This window comes from Myodes glareolus, chromosome 13 (genome assembly GCF_982192425.1).
Source record: "Myodes glareolus chromosome 13, mMyoGla1.1, whole genome shotgun sequence".
Taxonomy (NCBI): Eukaryota; Metazoa; Chordata; class Mammalia; order Rodentia; family Cricetidae; genus Myodes; species Myodes glareolus.
Genome location: NC_142038.1, coordinates 74453423 through 74479612, shown reverse-complemented (window position 1 = coordinate 74479612; position 26190 = coordinate 74453423). Strand labels below are relative to the sequence as shown.

Below are 26190 nucleotides of genomic sequence, written 5' to 3'. Positions count from 1 at the left end.
TTTCAAAATATTAATGCTTACAGAATATTTTATCATTTATTTAACTTATAATTTTGATTCTGTCGCGTTGTTGGCATGCTGTCACTGGCTCAGCATTTTTGCGTTCATTCTTTAGAATGGACTCCTGGATGAGTTTACTAAGACGCTGAGACAAGCACTCCTGCTGGGTTCTGAGAGGTTGCGAGCTTGCCTCTTAGTGCTCACAGTACAGGGATGGCTTTTATCCCCATTGACTGACGGATCTGTATGTCTTCAAATCCACTTCAATTCAAGCTAAGTGTTATTAGCTTCTCACCCTTCTTACCAGATGGCATGTCTATCGGTTTGAAGAACCCGAGTAGTTTCAGTGTGGCGGTCACATGAGATGGGATGTTTCCGAGCTGGCTTTGTGACTGCCACAGCTGGATTTGTCAAAGGAAGCCACCCATTAGCCTACAGATGGCTCAGAGCGGAAAGGGGCCTGTTGCCAAGCCCAGCCACCCAAGTTCAATCCTCAGGACCCACACAGTGGAAGGAGAGACCCAACCCCAGCAAGTTGTCCTTTGACCTCCAAAAGTGCTTATCTGTGCATACAGCACGTACGCGTATGCTTATGTGTGCACACTCTCTTACACACACAAGCACATAAAGAACACTTAAGACTACAGTAAACATTATATATGTTTAATATATAGATTATTATATTATGATGCTTAGCAATATGCCTGGCACATAGTTACTCATGTTGCAAATATATTACTATGACTGTGATAAGTGCTGGGTGGGAAATAGTAAGTCTATTTGCTTCTGTTAATTGTGGACCACCATTAGAGCACAGCAGAGGGAATTGAGAAGCTCATGACTTGTGCTAAATGACTTCAATTTAGTGATTGGAATGAGCGGGTATTGGGTGTGCTCTGTGCCAGCATTTTCCTGAATACGAGAATCGTTTGGAGCGAGAGGGGAAGCCTTCCTCTGGTCTTGTTTAACGGCTTAGTCATCTGGCAGTGTTCCTTCGTCAGTGTCTGTTAGGAACGGACATCAGATCTCCGACAAACCTAACTTATGTCCACACTTACTTGTGACTTACAAAGGCCTGAAAATAACTACTACTTCCCGGATTTGCACCACATGAAGCATGAGGCTGAAGACGGCGCTGGACCTAACGGAAGAGACCTGCACTTTGGATTTGATCCCCTAGTATTCCCCGAGTTTAGCTGGAGAGGATATGCCCAGATGACCTCGGCACAGGTATATAGCCAGAGGGCCACAGCTCACTGCAGGGGACCCATATAAACAGCCTCAACACCCCCACCCCCCATACCCCATATCCCCACTGCCCCCACTTCCACCTCACCTCCCAACCCCAACCCACCCCACCCCCACCTACCTCCACCCCGACCCTGGCTTAAAGCTACACTGCCTCTGAGACCTAGTCTAGGATTCATTTTCTCCAAAGTACTTGCCAGGGTCAGCTTGAAGGGGTGGGCTTGGGATTTAGGATAAGGAAAGATTTTAACTTATAAGAATGTACTTGGATTTCACAGTTCATTGGTACTTTAATTTGGCCACTAAATCAGAAAAATGAAGAAATTAAAGGGATTATTTGTCTCTGGATGCTTTTTTATTGGTAGAAGGAAAATTTTTAAGTGGCATTAGACTGTATTAAAACATAGAGGACATTTTTCTTTAGTGCCATTTTGGAAATTAAAAAGACTTCTAAAGAAGCCAGCAGCCTCCTCATCCTCCGCCATCTGACAGAGATGCTGTGAGGCTCAGGTTGCTCCAGGCTCTCAGTTCCCTGAGTCAGCCTCCTAGATGTCTTGTCCTGTCCCATTGTAGTGTGTGTGTGTGTGTGTGTGTGTGTGTGTGTGTGTGTGTGTGTGCTTGGCCTTGTTGGTTGGGGCGGTGCTTTGCAAACTCTGGAGTGACAAGCAACGCGCCTTGCCGGTGCTCAGTTGTTCTTGTCTTCCTCTTTCTCGCTTCTCTGCTGCACCCATCTTTCTTGCCTTCATGGTGAAGTAAAGGGTGTGTACAGTATTTGTTTACCTGGAGGACTTATGCGGTATTTGTAGCTAAACACGTAGAGTCATTGAGTAGTTTTTATCCTTATAACTTCTCTTCAAGGCTGGTCTCCTCACACTACTTCGAGGTAGATAAAATCAGAATAACAGACAGGATTGATAGCCATGATCACCCAGCGCTGGTCCTTGACAGGTCAGGACTAATTCACAGAGAACCTGGGCCAGTCCATAGCTCTCCTGTAGCCTCCATTAGCCCTAACGATGTTTTCCTGGTTAAATCTTCCCAACTAAAGTTGGTTTTACCAAACAGGACTGTAAGACACCCCACATTTACCCCCTTCTTCCTATACACACGAAATTCGATTTCTTTCTTTTTGTGACAGGGTCTCCCAATGTAGCTAGCCCTGGTTAACCTGGAACTCACCATGAAGAATAGGCTGACCTTTAACTTCTAGAGCTCCCCCTGCCTCTGCCTCCTAAGTGCTTGGGTTAAAGCCAAGTACCAGCACACGAGGATTTTTAAAAAGGTTCATTCTAGTTTAAATTCTGAGTTCACTGCTGCAGGAAGCGTGCACACATGCGAGGGCCGGGGGCCAACGGGAAGCTTGCACACATGCGAGGGCCGGGGCCTGCGGGAAGCTGTGCACACATGTGAGTGCAGTCCCTGCAAGGTGCAGAGGAGGGTGTGGGAGCCTCTTTATCTGCAGCTGCAGGAGGGTGTAAGCTCAGGATCAGCTGCAGAGAACCAAACTACATCCTCCACAAACTCCTAACTGTGTCCGTCCCCAACTCTACTTCTTTAGTGGACACCTTCATTGTTCATAAAATTGTGGTGGGTTCCATCAAGGAGGTGACTGACACAGCCTGGTCTAGGCGTTCCCCGGGTGTTTGAAGCTTGACAGAATATTTGGTTGACCCGAAGCAATGCACTTCTAACAGTGTTCTTCGTGAGGACGTCTTTGGGTCAGAGGCCCCCTGGTCCCTTGTATAACCACTCTCCTTACTCTTTTAATGTGTCCTTTAACATTTATTGCATCTACCAGTTGGTGTTGGGTCTGGGGTCACACAATGATGGGGGACAAACCACCAGAGTTCATTAAACCAGCAGCAAGCTTTATTCCAGAAAAAGAAAAAAAAATCACCGCGGGTTACACAAAGCTTCTTAATTGTAGCTGTGACCATAGCCAGAGATCCGGCTTCTGAAGTTGTGGCAATGGGAGCTGGTTTTGGGCCTCCTCTTATTGTGAAGTCAAGCACCAGGTGTGGGCCAAAGAGCTTTTACAACCTTGAGGTCAGGCTTCACCTCACAGAACATTTTAAGTTTTACAACTTTTAGTTATAGAACGTTAGGGTTAACTTGGGATGTTTGCCAAAGCCTTGGCTGACACAGCCATTTTTCAGCGTCCCTGAAAGAGTGCAAGGCAGAGAGTAGAGTCACATAGGGGACAGTTAAAGATTAAGGAACTACAAGCAGAGGGTCCTATAGGGGGCAGCAGCTAGACACTAACCTTTGTCTGCAGTGCCTGCCTAGCTGGGAAGCTGGGAGGCAGGAGACAACACTTGAAAGTTTACCTCTGCCAGCTTTTTTTTTTTTTCTTCCAAATGCTTTTGGGCTTACAACTTTATATTTCTATATTCCTGTACCATACCCTTTATTTTTATATTCTATTCCTGGACTTTTCACTGGTATCAAAACTGGAAAATGAGTTCAATCAAACTTGTAGGGCTGGTGGGAATTCCCACGTGGGCACCATCCACAGCTTCTGCACTGGTAGTCGGCCTTTGCTGTCTCTTGTGTCTCACTCAACACACATCCTCTTCAGTGAAAGCTGCCTAACTGGGAAAGGGATGAGAAGAACTGTGGTGTAGGAACTCCCACACTTTGTGAACTTCCCTTGGAACACAGCTGTATCTGGACATGTGGTTTGTATTCTGAACAAAAGTAACTTATTCTTTGCCCTGGAGGGATGGCTCAGCAGTCAAGAGCACGTAGTGGCTCACAGCATCCCTAACTCCAATTACAAGGGATCCCGTACCCTCTTTTAACCTCAATGCACATTATATATGCAGGCAAAATACTTCTATATGTATATATATTATATATAGTATAGAAATTTGAGTAAATGATAATTGTGTTATTGATTCAAGCTCTGGGGTCACACAAGCCCTCTCCTCCTCTTCAAAAGCTCACACTGTTTATTGATGGAAGATTGAGATACAACTCTCCAAGACAAACAGGCACATTTAACAGCATCTGGGTTCTTATCACAGATGTGTGTGAGGTCCCCCACCATTCCTGTCTGCAGCCATTTAGATGTGAAGTTCTTCATGTAAAGTGGGGCTTGGGGACCTCGCTAGAGCGGTGGTGTGAGATGGCACACTTTCCTCTCCTCCTTTCTTCTGCCTTTGATTTTTCCCAGCCAGTGCTTCTTGCCCTGTCACTGCGAGTCTCTCACACTAGTTTATCTAATACTCCGTTCTGTCTGCCCGCACACACACACACACTCCCACACGCACACACACACACACGTGCGCACGCGCGCGCGCGCACACACAAAGAGAACGTAGTTGTTGAGGGAGTGTGTTCTGCAGCTGGAAGTGCCTTGGCGTTCTTGTCAGGCCTGCCTATTTCTACCTGTTACTTGGTGTGTACCGAGTATGTGCGCATGCGCATTTGTGTGGGCGTGCCTTACAAATCTAATGGAGAAACAAATGAAGTCAGCGGTTGGCTGGCATTTCTTGGTAGCCACTTTTCTCGTCTACACTTCGTGACTTTGGGGGTTACTTTTCAGAATGAAGTAAGGATAAAGCTGACTGCGAGGAAGTCAAATCTCTCTTTGTTCCACATTATTCTGAGATACGTCAACCCCGGGACTGAAGGAGTGCCTGGCCGTATCACTGTTTATCCATCCTGGGCGAAGTCGGGTAGGTACAATGTCAAGCCTTGTTACTTGTTTCCCTCTTTAGAGACAGAGTCCCACAACTAGTCCAGAGTGACTCTTCCCCCCAGTGCTGGAGGGATGCACAATTGAGTCTCTAAACTAGTTTTACCTCTTTTCAGTTGAGAAAGAATCAAAATAGCATTCCTTTGGTTTTCACAAAGCCCATCATCCCTAGAAGACATTAAGCCCTTGGCAAGATCTGATTGGTCAGCTCGTTGCATCCTTTCTTACCATCTGATTGGCCAGTTCTTTTGCATGCTCTACCTTACCATCTGATTGGCTGGCTGGCTTGCATCCTTCCTCACCATCTGATTGGTCGGCTCTCGTGCATCCTTCCTTACCATCTGATTGGTCAGTTCTTTTGCATGCTCTTCCTTACTATCTGATTGGCTGGCTCGCTTGCATCCCATCCTTCTTCACAATCTGATTGGACAGCTCTCTTGCATGCTGTCTGTTACCATTGTTTTCTCTTCACTTTGTGCTTCTTTTACTTTTGCTGTTAAATTATCACTGTCATTTTAAAAATCAGCATAGCGATGCTCAAATGTTGGCTATCCTCCATCCCTGGGGTCACGGATCCCTTTAATGGTAAAAACAGATCTGTGTAGCTCACCTATGGGAAAGTGGGTGCTGCCTATTTTGGGGGGTATTATTTAGGACTTGTTGGCCTATTGCCTTTAATTCTCCCATGGTTTCATGCAAGGAGAAATAGAGGAGGGTTGGACTTTTAAAAATAAAGGTCAGAAAATAGGAAGTTGAAGGAAGGCTCAGGGACCTGTGAACTTCCTTCAGCGGTGAGGACTTCCTAAGCAGAAGAGGGTACCACTCACAACAGTTGGGGGCAGGGCCTACAAACACATGGAGTTAGAGCGTCAACCAATCCCAGAAATGGACTCAAGAAATCACTCAAAATCCCAGAAGGACTCAGAACAGTGCTAATGGAAGCCTGACTCAGCACTGGGATGTTAGGTAACCTTATTTCACATCCATGGGAGAGTGGGAAGTGAGAGGAGGAACTGGGTCAAGCATATGGGGCTGGAGGCTAAACAGCTCACAGCCACTAGAGAGCTCTAGTGGGCTCTCTTTAAGGCGAGGAGCCTCGTGTCCTAAGAGCCTTGTGGACTAAAGAAACCAAGCCGCCCAAGTGCATAGCTAGTCTTTGTAGACAGAGGCTGTAGACTCTAAGTTCGTCCCCAAAGACCCCTCTGTTCATTTCTGGGTGGCAGGGGTCTGTCTTCTGTCCACACACCCCTCTGCTCCTGGGTGTCACCAGCAGTCTGCCTTCTGTCCGTCCACCAGACCCCTCTGTGCCCAGGTGACCTCAGCGGTCTGCCCTCTGTCTGGCTGTACAACTAGAATACAGTTTGGCTTGTTCCCCTACTCTCTGAGATAGTTTCCTCTAAGTCTGAATCAGGAACCCGGTTCCATATTCCTAAGGTCGTCTGTGCCTCCTCTCTCGTTCTCCCTACCACTGTCTGCTCTTCCATCTCATTCTGTAATCTGATCCCTGACTCTCCCTCCTCATGTCCCCAGGGAGCTTGGCCATGCTTGCTGTGTGCACTGCATTACCTGCAAACAGCCCCAGGCCTGACACAGTGGGCCTTGGTAAATGTCTATAGAAGGAGAGCTATACAGAGATCTGGAGCAAACATGCCCTCTCCAGAAGACCCCTCAGACTCGGGACCAGGTGCAGAAGACCCCTCAGATTCACTCAGGGACCAGGTGCAGAGAACCCTCAGACTTGGGACCAGGTGCAGAAGACCTCTCAGACTCACTCAGGGGCCAGGTGCAGAAGACCTCTCAGACTCACTCAGGGGCCAGGTGCAGAAGACCTCTCAGACTCACTCAGGGACCAGGTGCAGAAGACCTCTCAGACTCACTCAGGGACCAGGTGCAGAAGACCCCTCAGACTCGGGACCAGGTGCAGAAGACCTCTCAGACTCACTCAGGGACCAGGTGCAGAAGACCCCTCAGACTCGGGACCAGGTGCAGAAGACCTCTCAGACTCACTCAGGGACCAGGTGCAGAGAACCCTCAGACTCGGGACCAGGTGCAGAAGACCTCTCAGACTCACTCAGGGGCCAGGTGCAGAGAACCCTCAGACTCACTCAGGGACCAGGTGCAGAAGACCTCTCAGACTCACTCAGGGACCAGGTGCAGAGAACCCTCAGACTCGGGACCAGGTGCAGAAGACCTCTCAGACTCACTCAGGGGCCAGGTGCAGAAGACCTCTCAGACTCACTCAGGGACCAGGTGCAGAGAACCCTCAGACTCGGGACCAGGTGCAGAAGACCCCCTCAGACTCACTCAGGGGCCAGGTGCAGAAGACCTCTCAGACTCACTCAGGGGCCAGGTGCAGAAGACCCCTCAGACTCAGGGCCAGGTGCAGAGAACCCTGAAACTCGGGACCAGGTGCAGAAGACCTCTCAGACTCACTCAGGGGCCAGGTGCAGAAGACCTCTCAGACTCACTCAGGGACCAGGTGCAGAGAACCCTCAGACTCAGGGGCCAGGTGCTTGTTTTGTGGCAGAAGAAATGCATGCTACATCCTGGAAACAAGTAAATAGAAAGCTGGGATATTTCCTAATTGGAAAGTGAAAGTATGTTCATGAATAAAAATAAAAAAAGACAATCTCCTACAGACAAAAAAGAAAGAAATCACAAGCCATACTACATATTGAATACATACATCTGGAAGGTACATTACTAAAGACATATCTTAGCCAGATGTGGTAGTTTGCCTCTGTCATCTGGCACTTGAGGGGAAAAGGCAGGGGGGTAACCGGTTGAGATCAGTGTGCTCTGTGGGGAGTCCCAGGTCAGGTGACCTGGCTACATGGCTGAGTCTGCGTCAATATATACACATAGATATTAGTATATGAATGTATTTAATACACCTGAAAAATCAAAACCCCAATAGATACCACTGCTAACACCTTCAACTGCTGTTTGTCTTCCTGATAGGTGCTTCTCAAAGCAAAGAGATGAACTTTCCCCCAAGTAAGGAGCCAACCTTTGTCACCGTCCCTGGAGATGGCTCTGCAGACCCGTTCTCCATCACGCCAGGGACATGGATCGCTTGCATCCAGGTGGAAGGAGTCCTCCTGGTAAGCTAGATCTGAGTGCCCAGGTCCGTGGGCTGTCCTCTCCCTGAGATGGTCTCACTCATTGCTGTGACCCACGGGAAGACGTCAGAATCACATGCATTTCCCTTCCACTGCAAAGGAAACTGGCTTTTGCTCTCAGGGGACATGATAACAGAGAAACGTTATGTCCCTTCAGTCAATTACTCTTGGACAAAAATAATCTCTATGTCCCTATATAAATGAACTATTACTCAAAATTATTAGAACAAATGCAAAGCTCTTATAAACACACGTCCCCCTACCTTTCAAATTTTATTTGATATTTTTGTTATAAAGCAGAAAGGCACCTAAAGATGCACACACACCCAACCATGCAGGATAATCAGGAGAATCTAATTAAGAAGGATAAATAGCAGTAAGATTTAGGGATGTGTGAAGGGAAGGGAGAGGCTCCAGGAGCCAGGGACCCTCCCCCAACCCCTTTACCTCCACTCCCACTTCCTCCTGTCTTTCCCTCACCTAGTCAAGAATCCTAAAGCTGATCTGGCAAAGGGCTCCTCATCCAAGGAAAGTCAGAGGAGCCACAAGGGGCTTCTCTGAGGCCCTGCTCTTTGTCCACACCTCAGGCTTGTTATAACTTGTAGCAAGGCCATAGATAAAGTCTTTGGCACACATTTAATATCATGTGCTTTAAGCAGGAACCATAAAGCTGTCCTTTTGGAACATTAGAAAGTCTTAAACTGGTCACTCAGCTCTGAAGCTGCCTCCACTGCTTCTTCTGAATGACAGAGATAAAACTTAACCTTGGGTGTCTTTTCCAAATACAAACAATGTGAAGTTATATAACATCCATTGGCCATTGTTTTTCTTGTGCCTTCTTGGCAAAGAAATTTTGTGTCTGAAGAGATAAGTGAGTCAGAAAGGATATTTGCAGATACTAGAAGTGAGGAAGAGGAAGTTCCTCTGCTACTACTACAGGTGTGAAGCTGGAAGGGTGGAAAGAGTGTCATAACTCCCTACCTAGGCCTGGGAGATGCCTAACAGCCTTGTGCTGATGTCCCCGTCGTGACTCCGTCCTCACTGGGCACTTGCTATTTATGCTTCCTGGTCTTTGGGATGATAGCATCTATGGGCCCAGCTCAGGGAAATGACTTCCGGAACAGTGAAAACCCACCCTGTAAGAAAGCCACCTGACTACCAATCTGCTTTTCCCCCCTGCTAAACCTTTCTTCCTGAGGAAAGAAAATGCCTTATGGGTCACATAGGAATCTCCATCTAGAGGCGAATCCCCCATCTCCTCCCTTCTGCACATATGCAGTGTGTCCACAGATCCTGAGATCTCTGGGACACTTTGAGGCATCTGTGTCTGAGAGCCTGGAACAGCGCTCTTTCTGAATGCTTAGGTGCATTTACTGCAGGCTTCATCTGGCATGGTTGGTGGGATAGCTACTCTTTCATTTGCTAGAACAGGCAGGAAGGCTGTTCCTGTCTGAGATACCAGCATCACAAAACCCCTTTCCCTACCACTATGCTCTGTAGGCAGGGTTAGAGCTGAAGGCCACATCAGTGGTCAGTAGATGGCGCTCTGTAGCGATGAGGGCAGCCAGCGGCTCAGCAGAGCGTCTTTTTTCTTTTCTAATCATTTACTTCTATTTCATGTACCTTGGTTTACCTGCGTGAGGGTATTGGATCCCTTGGAACTGGAGTTACAGAGAGTTATGAGTTGCCATGTCAGTGCTGGGAATTGAACCCAGGTCCTCTGGAAGAGCAACCAGTGTTCTTAACCTCTGAGCCATCTCTCCAGCCCCTCAGCAGAGCATCTTAATAATTTGGTTCAATGTCTTTGATCATTGGGAGGAGGGGATTTATTATAAACAACCGGAAGATAAAGTATCATTTCTTGTGGATCTAGAAGTCTCAAGTGTACACTCTGTGGCCCTGACCTCCAGTGTGTGAAGAACTGTGGGTTCTGGTGGGCCAAGGTGAAGAACAAAAGAGTTGATCTGAAGTTGAAGTTCACCAGAGACTTCCCTGGGACATTATTCTCTTAGCAAACACATTTGTCATTTTATTACCAAGGTAAGCTTTACACAATGAAAGCTCTGCCTGTGGTCTTCATTTGCTAGGATTACCTGGTGCTGCTTCCCCGGGACTACTATGAAGCTCTCGCCCTGCAAGTGCCAGTCACGGAACCATGTGCCCACACAGGATCGCCCCAGGACAAGTTAGTATGGAGTGGGGGTGGGGTGCAGCCTCAATGTCACCAGACTCCTCTGAATTAGCCTTGAATACAAGGCTCATGCTGGTGGCCTCACAATCGCAGTGGTTGCGGTACAGCCCCGCTGGTGGTTTCATTGTTGCTCTGAGTCTTACTTGAGTAAGAATCTGAAATCACGTCGCATGCCATGGCTGGATGAGGAGCGCCACTGCCTTGTGCATGTGGAACGCTGCAGCCCGCAAAGTCACCTCAGAGCCATTCATCGGGCGAGGGCAAGAGCTCAAAGGAGGGCGGGTTCTTGGACCTTGGTTCTGTCCCCTCCCGTGTGGGAAACTTGCTGTTCCGTGCCTTTGATGTCCACTCGCTAAGACTTTGCTGAGGAAATGAAGCAAGGATGCCGTGGTGACTTGCATCACTGCGGCCTTGTAGCTCTGTAGTATTCTGTATCGTGTTCCTGTGGTAACGATTGTATTTGTTCTTGTTGAAGTTGTTTGCTTTACCAGCATTTACCAGTGACCCGATTCTCCTGCACCCTGGCTTGTGAGGCCAGACACTTCCTGCTTGATGGGGAGCCGAGACCTGTGGCAGTGAGGCAGCCCACTCCCTCACACCCAGCCATGGTGGACCTCAGTGGGAGAGAGGTGGGGCATCCTTCCACTTCCTGTCAAAGTAACCTCTGCATTTGTGTCTGCTTCCCAAATCCCAGAGAGCCAGAAGGTTTCTCAGAGGTGTTGATGAACAGGGGCTGAGGGCTCTGATTTGAACTGGGGCAAACACGCCCTCCACACGGAGCTGTGTTGAGGTTTTCTTTGAACACCTTCTAGATATAGCAACAACCATAGACTATCTTAGGGTCATTTGTTTACCTACTCTACCTGACTCACAGTGAAGTCGACTCAGTCTTACAGGCCTCCGGTAACCCCGTGGTTTACCTTAAAAGGACACAACAGGTCCCCACTGCTCAACCCCGTAGGCCTACCAATTTGTAGCAGCTGAATTTGTGAACCTCGGAATCTGAAACTGCTCCACCCAGGCCTCTGTCCTGTGGCTGGGAGGACACGTTAGTACATGCCAGGGCTTTGTATCTCTCCCTGGAGTTCTTGGAGCTGCATGGGCAAACCTGGTAACAAATGTACTGGTGACAGATTGCATAGTATACCAGCAGCGAGAACACACATCTCAGCACCCCAAAACGAAGATGCTGAACAACAACCTGCTCCCCTTTGTTCTCATTCTTTTGTTAATATTGTCTATTCTGAATTTTTGAGAAAACATTTCCTTTGGGGGTAAAGTGTATGAAGTTAAAATATCTGTGGCCTTAATTATTCCTAAAAATTTTATAAACTATGTCCTTACATTTTAAAGACAACAACTAAAGATATTAAGGTCACTTCTTGGGCTCCTCATTTTACTTTATTAGATTTTTAATTTATAAAAATATAGTTAGTGTACTAAGCAAATATAGTTAGCTATAATGAAAAACTGAATATTCTCTCTGCTCCATTCTAAAATTAACTTAACCACATTCCTTTCTGTCCATACTGCATGTACATGTGTGTACTCACTTGTACATATATTTAGCATGTGGGAATGAAATATATGTATGTATGTTTTGATAATAGGGAAGTCCAGCTAAGGCGGACCAGCCCCTCAGGAATATGAACTTATATTCATTAAGCTTAAGTATATCTAAGTTGTCTCTCAGCTACCTCAGGCTCTCAACAATCACCCATGTTAGGGGACAACATGGATCATAGATTATTTTTGTCACTGCAAGAAGGCTGTTGTGATGAAACTCAGATCTGTGACCTTAGAATCGGTATTGTAACTATACTGGCTTCTTTCTTATACAAGAATCCTTTTTATGTTATTATTGCTAGATTCAATGGCCTTGTATATCAAACCAAGGAATTTTTATTTAAGATTTAATCTCATCCCAGGGTTATTTACCTGTATTAATTACTTCTCTTCTTGGTGTGACCAAATACTCAACACAAAGCAGCCTAAGTAAGAGAGGGTGTTCTGGGTTTTGGTTTGGGGTGTAGCCCACTAAGGCAAGGATGGCCGTGGCCGCTTGCTCATATTTGGGTAAATCAGGAAGCAGAGATGGGACAGAAGTAAGGTCATGCTGGAAACCTTGAGGCCTGCCCTCCAGAAACTTACCTCCTCTGGCTCGGCCCCAGTGTGTACAGATTCCACGACTTTCCAAAATGGTGCCACCAGAGGGCATGGCTCGTAGAGTGATGTCGCTCTAGATCTAACTAGTAACAGTTCTTATTCTGTATGTGCAAGTATCAGAAAACCAGAAAAAATCCAAAATGGGAGCCATTTATGGTCCCCAGACTGGGTAAGGAAATCTCATTTGGTATCATGTTGCATGACGTCTCTGTGGAAGCCTCCTGATTAAATTGTCTGCATCACAGGGCCAGAGAGATGGCTCATAAAGCACTTGCTGTGTAAACACGCGGATCTGAGCTCACATCTCAGTAGCCACTACCACATCTGCCGTCCTGGTCCTCCTATAGTGATATAGGAGTAGAGACAGAAGACTCCCGAATCTTCCAGGCCAACAAGTCTGGGCATACAGCTGCAAACAACCAGAGACACTGTCTCAAATACTGTAGAAGGCAAGGCCCAACACCTGAAATTGTTTCCTCACCTGTACACACATGTGTACACACACACATACATGTGCACACACATATACATGTACACACACATATACACGTGCACACACACACATACACTATCGAGGACCAGCCTTGACAAAATTACCTCTTATCAGGGTAGGGGCATGGGAATTTAGAAATATAAGTAAAGAATACAGAGACGAGTGAAAGAAAGCAGATCAGAAACCATAGAATAGTACCGGGAGGGCATTCCAGTAATTACTGAAATTGCCCCCATTAAATTTTCCATAGCTTTTATACAGCCAATCACTTTAACACTCTGAGACATCAGATCATTAGCATTCTGTTGTTTAGGCAGTGGAGCTGCTCTAGACCATGAATGCTGAAGGTAGCCACTCCACAGGTGACCTCATAGTTACAAAAGAAGGAACAGAAGTATATTTGCACAACCTGACCACCTGTCAGGATGACATGGACCTACGTGAATGAGATATTTTAATGTTAAAAGAACCACATCCTGAGCTAGGATGTAAAACTACACTTGTCCGTCACTTAGAGCAACCTCCAACTCTCTGACTGGCAGACAAGGTGGATTAGGCTCACATTTTTGGGCCCCCACAATACATCTTAGGATAGAGACAAAACTTTTAAGGTGTTCTGACTATCCTTCCTACGTGCAATTGTGTCACCCCAACTCTTGCCCCATGTTCCTTGACCACCCTGGTCTACCTTCAGACTCTTGGACCTGCATTCCATGTGGCCTAAATGTCCTCCATGTTGTTGGGTCCCCACAGGCTGTCCCCTTCCTGCTACCCTCCCCTTCTTTCCAGGGAAGTTTCTACTCCTTGTCCCCCCACACTCAGCTCTGTCATTGCTTCTTCAGGGGAGCCTTCTCCTCCAACCTCTCTGACTAACTCAGTTCCCCATCTTACATGTTTCTGTGCTACTTTCTGAGAGAATTTGCCACACTTGAAACTTACACTGTACCTGTTTAGTTATCTAATTATCTGCTCAGAGCCTGAGAGCAGAACTCATCTGTCTTATAATCTACTGGATGCTCCCTCGCTGGGCACGGCAGCCCTTCAGTAACGCTTGCTGGCCAACATGTTTAAATTCTCATCTGACATTGGGATAGTAGTTTATCCTTCTTGGCTTGGCACAGGTGGCAGGTTTGATAACCCACCCTCCATGTCTTTACCCTCCACTTGGAACCAGCAAAGGGAAGCTCTGTGCTGCAGACCCTGGGCCCTTTCAAGTCCCCTTCAGACAGATAGCCCGACAGCGACATCCCCTTTCCATTTCACCAAGTCCGTCTGCGTTACCATCAGATGTAAACAGATACCAGTCCTTGGGACTCACAGTGGGATGGGAGTAGGAGCTTCCAGGCGTGCTATGGTGGAAGTCACATCTTGTCACTGGTCCATGCATGTTGTGCTGTGAGCTGAAAAAGACAAGCTTTCATTTGGAGATGCCTGAGGAGAGAAGGCGGCAGGCCAAGGCTGGACTCTCCTGTGTGACAGAGTCAGAACTGGGTGACCAGTGTACATTTTCCCTTTGGGGAACCATTTTATACATGTGTGTGTGTGTGTGTGTGTGTGTGTGTGTGTGTGTGTGTGTGTGCGCGTGTGTTAGAAAAATCAGCCTGGACTCTGGGAGTTACATGGCTCAGTGCTGTCCTGAAGGAATAAATAATAAATTTGCTGAAGGCTAAGAGAGGGCCATTTAATAAAGAGGGGGCAGGGGGAGGGTAAAGCTTGGCTGAACTTGGCTGAATTGAAATGATACAATTGTAGGTAGGAAGAACAGTCTTATAATGCATGTTAAAATTCTTGTCTCTATGCTAAGGTGTATGTGTGTGTGCAATTGTGTTTTGTGTGTGTGTGTCATGATAAAGGCACATGAAAGACAAGGGCTGGAATGGTAGCTCAGTTGATAAAGTGTTTTTCTATGAAAGCATGAGAACCTGAGTTTAAACCTCCAGAACCCGTGTGAAGAGAGTTGCTTATAAAATCAGTTCTGTGTATGCACAGACAGGCAGATTGGAGCTCAGAAGCCGGCCAGCCTCGCCCACTCAGTGAACCAGGCAAACAGGTAGGCAACCTTTAAGGACTGATATCAAGGGTGACCTCGAGTCTCCATTTGTGTGTGACAAGGTGTGTCTTTACACGCCAATAAAGGTGTAAAAATAAACGACACACTAGGAAACACAGTTGAGGAAAAGGAACAAATCCCGACAAAGACATCCAGTTACAGCTGTTGGTGTCAACTGCCACAGCAGAGATCTGCCTCTGCCACCTGTCGCCAGTGCCTTTCCACCACCGTCAGCTGTGCGGCATGTGTGTTCCTTAAAAGTGGCCGCAAGGCGCAGCTCGCTCCCCATCTCTTGTCTCGTGTCTCTTGCCTCTTCCTCTCTCCCCTGTTTTTCTCCTTCCTCCTGCCTGTCTGCCTCTGTCAAGCCCCCCCCCCCCCATACCCCTCTTGTGTTAACTCTGTTGTGTGTGATCTGTTTCCCTAGTGGCATACCTTGGCAGGACCCACCAAAGGTGCCCACTATCCCCTTTCTTTTTATTTCTCCTTTCAGTAACCACCAATGTTTCTGTAGTGTGTGTTGTATGTCACATAGAGCTTCAACGTTCTCCATCTATTCATCCAACCTCAACTCTGTTGAGGGGGCACTGACGTCATCCCCATTTTGTAGGGGCACTGAGACGATCCCCATTTTGTAGGGGCATACAGACATGAGTTCTCGGTTACACAGCTAGTGTTAGCCTGATTCTGGACCACAAACTTCTGCCTTGTGATTTGACACAAGAGAAAATCACATTTTCTCCAGCAAGGGTCAGAGAGTATGCATTTCCAGCTTTGTGGGTCATTGCAGCCTGAGAAAACCTTGGTTTCTGACTCATAACCAGTTTTCTTAAAAAATAAAAGGGGGAAGCATGTATGCCACCATAAAAAATGGTTTGAAGAGGAGAAGCCAAGTGTCCTCATTCCCGCCGAAGGGAGGATGTGCGTGCTGCTTTTACATGGCTTTTATTTAGCTAATCCGACATTTCTCTCTTGAAGTAGCATTTAAGAGGCAGGTCTCCATTCTCACTGTCTGTGGTGATTCTTTTTTACTTCAAGTTGGGAATGTTTGTTGTTTAGAAACAAGCAGCTGAACCATCCCTGAGAACAGAAGTTCTTAGACACAGAATTGCCAGAGTTAGGAAATAGAAATACGTGATACCCTTGGAAGTTCCAGACAAGTGATTATGCAATGTTTCTCCGAGCTCAGAATTTTAACAGGGCGTCTGTTTTCCCCCACATCCTCTCTGGAGGATCACGAGCTTACTATGTAGACATGACCAGACTCTGGGCATCCTCTCTACTTTTGCCATTGTAAAACCATATCCAGAGCCTCGCAAATCAGGATGACTGTCAACTTGACCTCTCCGGCAGGTGGAGCTGCACCTGCGCTTGCGGGTCCCACAGATTGGCCACTATGTGATCATGCTGGAGTATGTCACGGAGGTGGACCAGCTTTTTGTGGTGGATGTCACTTTGAAGAGCCCAGGGTCTGCCTTGGCAGGCCAGGTGAACATCTACAGCTGCCAGCACAGGTAAGAAGGCCCAGTCCTGGAATTCCTCCAGCAGGGAAGTCTGCCGGGACTTCGCTGATAGCAAACTGGAGTTGCTTCCTTTTGAGGCAACCTTTGAAAACTAGGAGGGGACTAGTTAGAGGGACTACCATTATCCCCGGCGTGGATCAGGAGCCTCTCTGTGGCTCTGTGAATAATGGAAACGGTGCTCATCTCCCTTCACAGCCCACCTTCAGAATCTGCCATCATTAATGGTCGATGACTGCAAGAGGAATGGCGAAGGGCTCTCAAGTTTACCCTAGTGACATTTCTGCCCAAGAGTGTTAATGGACAAGGGCTTGCTAAAAGTGATTTCCTTTGCATAACGTTTCACGAACATTCTTTAATTAAAGCACAGAGGGCATTTGCCGATGAGGCTAAAGTGTGATTAATGACACCCAGAGTTCTATTCCCTCGACACACTAGCCGCAGTGAGCTCACCAGTTCTTGGTCAGGGCCTTCAACATTTTGTTGACCTTTGTTCAGGTTTTATGGCAAGCCTGAGATATCCTGAAGTGGCTGCCCATCTCCCAGGATGAAATGGAAAGAATGGATGACAAGAGCCGCCGAACATCGGCATTTTGTGAGGCCTGAGCAAATGCCCACTGAACTAATGTTGTGCTCCCAGTGACCCTAAATAAATCCTGAGGGCTTTGTTTATGGGATGAAGATCCCATAAATGAAGAATCATACTTGGATATGTGTGTGGTATCGAGGCTCAGACCCAGCACCATATGCATGGCAGACAAGTACTTCCCCACCAAACCTACCTCCTCAGTTCTGTAGGTGAGCTGTAAGGGCATGAGATGGGCTGAAGCATTCTCTCAGAACTGCCCATCACTATCTGAATATATGAGTTTCACATACAGCTGGCATCAGTACCACTGTAATGTGTACTCCCCGATGGGTAGGACCTCACGTGCCAGAGTCCTGGGTGTACTGGCCACAGGGCTTCTTCAGCTTCTCTATCTGAGCCCAGCTTCTAGTTCAGCTTTTAGACTCCTCCCATCTTTCAGAGAACAGACTTGCTTCCTTCTCACAGAATCTAAAAGATGAGGACTATCCATAGTTACTCTAGTGACTCTCCAGATGCCCTCCAAACTCCAAGATCATCTATTCTCAAGTTGGTGGAGTATATGTTTTGGAAATAGTAGGTCTTGCTATGCAACCCTGGGAGGCCTTGAATCCATGATCCTCCTGCCCCAGTGTCCTGGGTGTTAGGATAGTCATGTGCCATCATACCTGGCCTGACAGGCAGGTTTAACAACGCCAAAGAAAAAAAGGATCCTTGTAGGATCCCATTCAGGTTTTCTGATGAGTGTTGAGGAAGGTTGTATCACACTGTACATCTTTCAGCACATAAGAGCATCTAAGTGAGCCTAGCGAACCCTTTCTTAGAATAGCACAGCATCACAGCAGACCAGAGATTGCCTGCTTCATACTTAACCACTCCCAGGAAAGGGCCAAAATATTTCCCTTTTTTTTTTTTAAATGTTTCAGGGGTCACAGGGATCAAGTAAAGGCTAACTGCCTGCAAGGGTGGGAGTTGTAAATGACAGCCCTGTTCAGCGTTGCAGTCTCCTGCTGAGGTTTGAACTTTCCCCTGCATGTCTCAAGTGATTTCTAACCACTCTGTTGGACAGAACATCTCAGCGGAAAAGCGACAGAAGCATCACTTTCCAGAGTGATACAGCGATAAATCATGTGCTCTCCCCGCAGTGCAGCGACCCGTAATGATAAACCACAGCCATCTTTTTCTTAGTGAGACTTTTAAAGGGTGATGATAAAACTAAATGCAAGTCAATCAATGTATTTAGCTCCCACGATGGCACTGGAATCCGAAAGAGCCGCTTCAATTGCACTTACACACCGGCTGTAGGCGTCTGCGCATGCGCCCAACTTCTTCTAGCGTCTTGGCGTATTTTATCTCCTTTTAGTCATTTTTGAAACATCCTTGACCAAATTATTTCAGGTGTTTCTTAGGGGTGGCCATATTGTTTCATCCCAGTCTTAGCTCCATGTTTATGGATCCAAAGGGTACACATGTTTCCTAGTGGTCTCACCATCCGACTCAGATTTCATGTTGTAAAATGGTAACTTTAAAAAAATGGTCTCACATTGTCTCTCACCCATATGGAGAGGAAGGGTGTGGACCAGCGGAAGACATGCAAAGGGACTAGGGAAGAAAACTGGCAGCCCTGAAGGCCGTCTGACTCGTCCTTCCCCGTGTTGGTAAAGCTAGCCGTGCTTACTGCTGGGTAACTTGAGTTATGAGTAGTCTAAACAATATTGATAAATTTCCCAAAGCTCGGCCATCCCTGCCCAGAATCCCTTCTCCTGATGACTAGCCATGCCTTCTCTCATCCAGGAGGAAACGGGAGCAGAGGCCGCCGGCCTCGGAGGTAAGGCATTGCCTGAAGTAGAAAAGGTCTCTTGTCCGCAGAGATGGTGGTCAGAATCTAAGTCTCTCCGTGCCGCTAGCACAGAATAGCATAAACCTGGGATTTATAAATAGAAGAGGTTTGCGTCTCACTGTTGGGAAGCTGGGAGCCAGCATCTGCCTGGAGGCTCTTGTGCTGAGTCATTCTGCGGTAGGAGCTGGAAGGGCCAGAGTGTATGAGGGCACAGGGTCTGTTTACATAACAGGCTCGTCTCTGTGACAGCTTAGCCCACTCTCCACCCACAGAGCTGAGGCTCTGTTCCCTAGCCACCTTTGGAAGGTCACTGTGGCAACTGCATTTCAAAATGAATTTTGGGTGATCATTCAAACCGTAGTAGACTGCTTCGCTCTTCGACTCGTCATACGGGAAAATTGCCCCTGGTTCACCATGCTACAAGCAGAGAAAGTCGAAGATCATGAGGTGCACAGCAAGGGAGACAGTTGCCGGGTGCCAGGCTAAGACAGCTCTGTTTCCTTTTGCAGCACTCTTTGCAGGAGCGTGGTGATTGACAGCCGGAGTCGTATGGCTGTGTACGAGCTCTTAGCAGATGCAGACATTCAGCTCAAGGTGCACATGGCCAAGCTCCTCCTGGTATGCCTTCATCTAGCCCACGAACCTTAGAAGTCTTCTGCTCTCATCTGTATTTCTTAAAAGCTTATTAAAATTTGGGCTGCAGTTTCATCTTATCTGCAAATTCAACATTTGACAGCTAACTGTTCTCCACTTGAGTCTTCCTCATGTCCCCTCATAAAGTCAGTCATCAAAATTGAATGCTTCCCCCCACACACAAATCACATTTTATTAGTTTTTGTTTATCATTATTATAAGTGAAATCCCTTTTATCATTACATTTCTACTTTACTATTATTATGTCCTGGTACAGAAATGACATGGGTTGTCATTTAACTTCTGTTCCGTTTTACCATTTTGTGTAGTTTCTTGGACCGTTCCACCAGCTATTTAAATTTTATAACTGCTTATATAGTAGTGCCCTATATTTATCTAGGTGGATAGATACCTTCAAATTTAAATGCCAACTGGGACAGAGTAAATGGCATTCATACCCACCCATGTGACGGGGTGAGCTGTGACCAACAGCGGCATCTCCCTGAAAAAGGAATTGTAAGATTTACAGGAACTATCTCAGAGAACTGAAGATTACCTAAGTGTGAAACAGCTTCCTGTCACTGCTGGCAGCAAGCATGCATCACACCCAGGAAATGCCAGGGGGAATGTGCTTTAAATATTTGTGCCTAGCCTAGCAGGAGTAAGTAAAAACTTGGAATTTAATGACTAATTTGGAATCAGACTTTAAAAATTATTATTATGAAATGGTGGTTTTCCTTCTGTGGGTCTAACCGCCTCATCTTTGGAAATTGTCCCGGGACTGCCCCAGCCTTTTAAGTATGGAGTTGCCCTTTGAAAAGTATCTTGAGGTCACTGAAGGTCAGGGTGACTAGCAGGGATGTTCCATGAAGGCGGGACCGTTGCCCTATGGACACCCCAGTGTTGGTGTTACTCCATACATGCATTTTTGTTGTGGTTACAACTGAACTACTTTGCCAACTACTTTGAGTTGGTAATACAATAAGAGATATTGTAATAATAAGAGATGCTTTAATGGCTGAATTTCTTATGTGCCCCAGAAATTGGCAGTAGAGACAAATCCTTCAAAGTCCAATTTTGGGCTGACATCTAGAACATCCTTTATGAAGAGGGTGCTTCCCCAGATGGCCATGTCTTCAAACAGCAGGCTCTTTGGCCGCTCACTGCCTCTCTCTCCTGACGCATTTCAGGTGTCGGCACCGGCCCTAAGTCAGAGAGAACAAGAGGCACCAAAGGCCCTGGACAGAGCTGGTCTTGAACCTTCCCATGATTTTGTTCTTTGACTTATTTGTGAAATTAGTCCAACAACAATGTAGTCAGTGATCCTGTCTAATAAGAAACGGGATTTCTCTTGCTGCCTGGAGGAGGCTGCACTGCATGCTTGCCACCCTGCAGTTTCGCCACTTTAGAATAATAGACATTTTCTGGATGTGTTATTTATTAATAACCACTTTTAAGAGATAAGAGAGTGCAGCTTTTGGCCAGTAACTGCTGTGTGTTCACTCATTTACTCGGCAGTATCACGTCTGTATTATACCCACTGAAGAATTCTCAACGGAATATTTGAGACCTCAAGTCCACTGTATTGCCAGCTATGGACCGCCTGCTAATCCAAGGTAATGTGTTTCCTGTTGGGTCCGTGGGGGTCACACAAAGATGGGGACAGACCACCAAAGTCTAATAAACTGGAAGCAAACTTTATTCAAGAAAAAAATAAAAAATTATCTCCATGGGGCACAAAAACCTTATCAGCTATCTGAGAACACCGCCAGAGATGGATTTTGTAAGGCTGTGGCCAAGGCCAGTTTCTGAACCCACCTTTTTATAGTAGGGGCATCAAGCATTAGGTCTGAACAAAGGAATTTTTACAATCTCGAGGTAAAACTCAGATACAGATTGCCTTACTTTACAATCTCCATTAACAGAGTTTCTCAGTTAAACTAGTGTTTGTACTTAATGTATTGTCTTCCCTGGCATTTCCAGGTGGTGTTTACTGAAGCCCTGTGCTCTCCCCTTTGATGCTGCCAGTTTCATGTAGCAGGGATAATGCATAACCCAGAGGTCATGTATATCCACCTCCTAAAGGTTAACTCAGCCCATATCTGTCATTAATCACGGATGGCTGGGATACTATCTTAGAGTCTCAGTTTACAGTGAGATGCTTAGGCCTTGTAAATAGAGCTATGGTTGTAAAGCAGAGTAACCCACTGTTAATAGTTAATCCTTAAGCTGCTGAGAAAACTACTGATGGTCTGTTCTCATTCTCCTAGGCTTACAACTTTGTATTTCTTTATTTCTACAATTTTATATTTCTTCTTGGACCCTTCATTTTCCTCCTTTCTTCCTTGCCAATACTCTGAACGACAGTGTCATATACGTCAGTATGAACGACAGTGTCGCATACGTCGGTATGAACGACAGTGTCATATATGTCAGTATAAAACTATGCAAGTTGGCGATTCCTTCCCTGAAATGCTTAGGACCTTAACTATTTTGAATTGAGAACATTTGCAAATACATAATAAGATGTCTTGGGGATAAGACCCAAGTCTAAACACGGAAAGAATTATACACCACACACAGCTTCACACATCACCTGCAGCTGAATGTAGACAGTGTATCTGGTGTGCCTCTGCTTGGACTATGGTCTGTCCCATGAGGTCACCAGTAGAATTTTCCACTTGGAACATCATGTTGGTGCTCAAGAAGTTTCAGATTTTAGATCATTTGGAGTTTGGGATTTGGGGTGCTCAGCATCTGCCCAACTGTAATATAAGGCAAGACACTGATGTTTATTATAGGATGTTAGAAAGAGAAGAGCCATGGGGCTGGAGAATTGACTTACCAGTTAAAAGAACTTGTTATGCAATCCCAATAACTGGAGTTTTGATTTCATCATCCATGTAACAAGCTGAACTAGGCATCCCGCACACACCTCAAGCCCTACTGGGCATCCTGCATACACCTCAAGCCCCGCTGGGCATCCCGCACACACCTCAAGCTCCACTGGGCATCCTGCACACACCTGCAAGCCCTGCTCCAAGGTGAGCATCGATAGGAGGATCACTAGGGCTTGCTGACTTCCAGGCTAGCCAACACACAAGCCCCAAGCTCAGCGAGAGATCTTGCCTCAAACACAGACTAGGTAGAGAAGGCTACCCCATGCCCTCTTCTTGCTTCTGCTCACACAGACAAGCACTCACTCTTTCACATACATGTACACATGCATTCATACACACGGACACATATTCACACAAACTAATTTTTTTTAAATTTAAGGAAAAGAGATGATCCAGCTAGTAGGTTTTCCCAATTGTGAGTCCCATCATATACATCTTGGCGCAGGCAGAGCAGCTGCCAGGGAAATAGCTAGGCCTGCTCCTCAAGTGTAGGTCTGCCAAGTTCTGCTCTGGGGCTCACTTTGTTCCAATCCTTTAATCTTGGTGTCTAGGCTCTTTGTTTGAAAAAAAAAACACAGAAATAATGGTCCATCTCAGAGCTGTGCTATCAGAACTAGCTAATTAGAGCTTGTTGTGGGTTTTAGGCTGTTGTTTTGCTGTAGATCCAAGAATAATTAAAAGGTTCAGCCATGGAAACTCATGTGCACATTAGGACTCTCGAAACCACCAACATAGTTTCATTTTAGCCGTGAGGCAAATGGCACACAGTTGTCTCTCACAGCAGCGTTCCTGCAGAGAGAGGAATGGTGTCTTTACGTTGATCTCATTTTATTAACTAAAGTTTGCTCAGGAGAAGGAAATGTCAATAAATTTCTGTTTTGCATGAGTTTAAACTGCAGTTCTTCTTTCTGTGTTAACGTCCTGGTAACAGGTGCCTGTGCGATGGCCAGCAGCCACACCTGTGCTGCCGTGCCAGGGTCTCTAGACCTCCACCTTCTGGTTTCCCCTGGCATGCGGCAGCTGGCCTCCGTTCCTCGGCCAATGATCATTATGTGATGTGTTTTGTTTGTTTGTTGTAACGCAACCATATTTCAAAGTGTTCTATTTCTTAGTGTCACCTGTGTCCCCGTGGCCCACGAAACTCCCCCAACAGCCTTAATTTTGGATGCTCCAAGTGGGGGCCCTCTCCCTCTCCTGCCTCAGGAGCCTTCCCCTCCTGCAGATGGAGTCACCCTGAAGGCACCACAGGTAGGAACACCCTCCAGTGTTTTTTTTTCTAGACCCATGGTTCTCAGAGTGTGACACCCCCTGTTCCCCACCTCCACCAAGCAGCATCCACCTCACCCTGGGGCTTGTTTGGGGTGTCCCCACCCTCCTTCATCCCAGGCTCTGGAGTGGGGCCAGTAATCTGTTTTTATCCATCCTAGCCCCTTAAAACTTGGGAACGTGCTCTCTCAGCCGTGGTTCATTGAGCAGTGCCGGAGTGGAGCCTGGGTAGCCCCGACTCAGGGCTACTCCTTCCCTCCCCACCCGTCCACATGAACACTCAGTAAATTAGCACGTTGCAGAGTCTATTGCTTTCATAGGCGATGGCTGTTTGACGTGGTGGAGTATTAGCTCTCTTCTCCAGAATGTAGAATTTTGAGACGAGCTGGTTGGTGCAGCCAGTAAATTGTTAGGCATCCCCTAACCGTTTAGGTGGGGAATTCTCAATAAACATTCACCAATTATCATTTAGCCCTGGGGGGTTAAATTTAGTAAGGTCATGAAGTATTTTTTACCAAAAACCATTAGAAAACCACCAGGATCGCTTTTTTAAAAAAAAATCACAGCATTCTGAATTACTGCATAAACCCAAGAGGGCTCTTCTCCGCCCCCTAGCGGCGACTGCAGAAAGAATGGAGGAAGTTGTCTGAATGAAACTGACGGAGTAAAGGAGCCAAAACAGCTGCCCTGTGGGTGAAAAGAGAAAGTTAGTTCCAAACCACCAAGGCTCTTTCTGGACAGAAGAGAAAAGTGGAAGAGGGAGGGAGGTCGGGTTTTCCAGGGTCTTAAGGGGGTACATGGCAGGAGGGGAGACGGTAAACTGGGGTGAAGGCTTTGAAGTGTATACCAGGTGCTTGTGAGGAGGGAGTGAAGGAGTCTAGACGCTAGCATAGACCTTCATCTGCTCATCGGTGCAGGTTAATGGAGAGCCTAAAGTTCCTTTCGCCAGATGTCAGGAGACTGACTCCTTTTAGAGGCAGGAACTATTTTCTCAAGTCCCTGAGGGAATGCTGTCTTTTATCTAACCGCCAGACTTGGTAAAGGAAATTGTGGGGACCAGACATTCTCATAGGAGATCTTGTAGCTAAGCGGGGGAAAGTTGAAATGGAGCTCTGGTTTTGCCCTCACTCGAAAGATGGATAGAGGCCTCTAAGACAGCTCCCAAGGTTTAAAAGGAGAGGGGGTCACTGCTTACCAGACTGATGATGGGAGTCCCATCCCTGGGATGTTGGTAGAAGGAGAGAACAGATTCCTGAAAGTCGCCCTCTGGCCACCGAATGTTTGCTATGGTACTTATGGCCCCACTCCAGTGCGCAAATATGTGTGATGAAAACAGTTTGAAAGATGTTAGACTTTCCCAGTTGGGGCAGTGGTGTTTTTGCCGTAGTTTTTGAGTTAAAAGAGCACGGCAGGGCATATTCTCTTAGGCCAACAGGGTAGAACTCTGGACTCAGTTGTGCTTGGTGGCAGGTGGGGAGTGGCTGAGGCTGTACCCAGAATGAGGTGCCCTTCCCCACCAGCTAGAGCTTGTGTGGTTTCAACTTTCCACCCACACCAAGGTGTCCTCACCAGCTTGTCCACGTGTATAAAGAGGTAATCGCTATGAATAGTAACGATAATCGCTATGAATAGTTAGTAACGATATTACAGGTTCCCAGAAAGGAAGCTGAGGTAAGTTACCTGCAGAGGGGTTTTACAGTTAGAACATCACAGCTTGAGGTAGAGGGCAAGCCTTCAGGCTGTGGGATGAGCCTCCTCAGGAGAGACAGCCATCAGGGATAACATATAGGGAGGGCCTTCAGTTATGAAATACTAGGAGAGTTACACCATACCACAGGCAGCAAGGTAGGATCTTGAAGGAAAAAGTTTTTAATTTCAAAGAGCAAAGGGTAAGTGCTCTCCCGGAATAGTTCTGGGGTGTGGGTAAGTTCTGCACTGTTAGGAATATTTTCTAATAGAGTCTCTCCACTGGCACAAAGAATTCCAATCAGACCAGATTAAACCAAATTAAATCCCTGTGTTTAATAGACAGCAGTCCTGGGTGGCCGGGAGCATGGCAGGGATTCTTTGGATATAGGGGTGTGACAAGGAGCTGAGGTGATATTTATGACCAACATTTTAAATGTAATACTGAATTGGAAGTGACACCCCCAGCCTGCTGAGCGCTTGGACCCCAACTCCCAGCCTGCCACGCGCTGACCCCTCCCCAGGGAGGGTCAGGACCACTCCCACAGGGTATTTAGGGTCCCGCCGGAAATAGAAACTCGAGGTTTTAGGTTTGCATGCGTTCCCTCTGTCTTCCACCTGCCATGCTCCTGGCCACCCGGGACCGCTATCTATTAAACACGGGCATTTAATTTGGTTTAATCTGGTCTGATTGGAATTCCTCCTGCCAGCGGAGAGGCTCTGGCTTGTCTTAACATGCACCATGTGACCTAGCCTGCATAGTGGACCTCAGGCAGGTCCTGAGGAGAATCC

The 26190-nt window shown here is 46.8% G+C and overlaps 1 protein-coding gene across 1 annotated transcript in view; it reads left to right on the top strand.

Annotated features, from left to right (window-relative positions):
* Lama3 (laminin subunit alpha 3) overlaps nt 1-26190 on the top strand; it is a 235761-nt gene that overhangs the window by 104676 nt on the left and 104895 nt on the right. Inside the window, exons 19-27 of the mRNA XM_087896244.1 lie at nt 1074-1230; nt 4796-4928; nt 7910-8052; nt 10158-10255; nt 10737-10890; nt 16321-16481; nt 19423-19531; nt 21065-21162; nt 23559-23694. Coding sequence (XP_087752370.1) covers nt 1074-1230; nt 4796-4928; nt 7910-8052; nt 10158-10255; nt 10737-10890; nt 16321-16481; nt 19423-19531; nt 21065-21162; nt 23559-23694 — 1189 coding nt within the window. The remainder of the gene's footprint in view (nt 1-1073; nt 1231-4795; nt 4929-7909; nt 8053-10157; nt 10256-10736; nt 10891-16320; nt 16482-19422; nt 19532-21064; nt 21163-23558; nt 23695-26190) is intronic.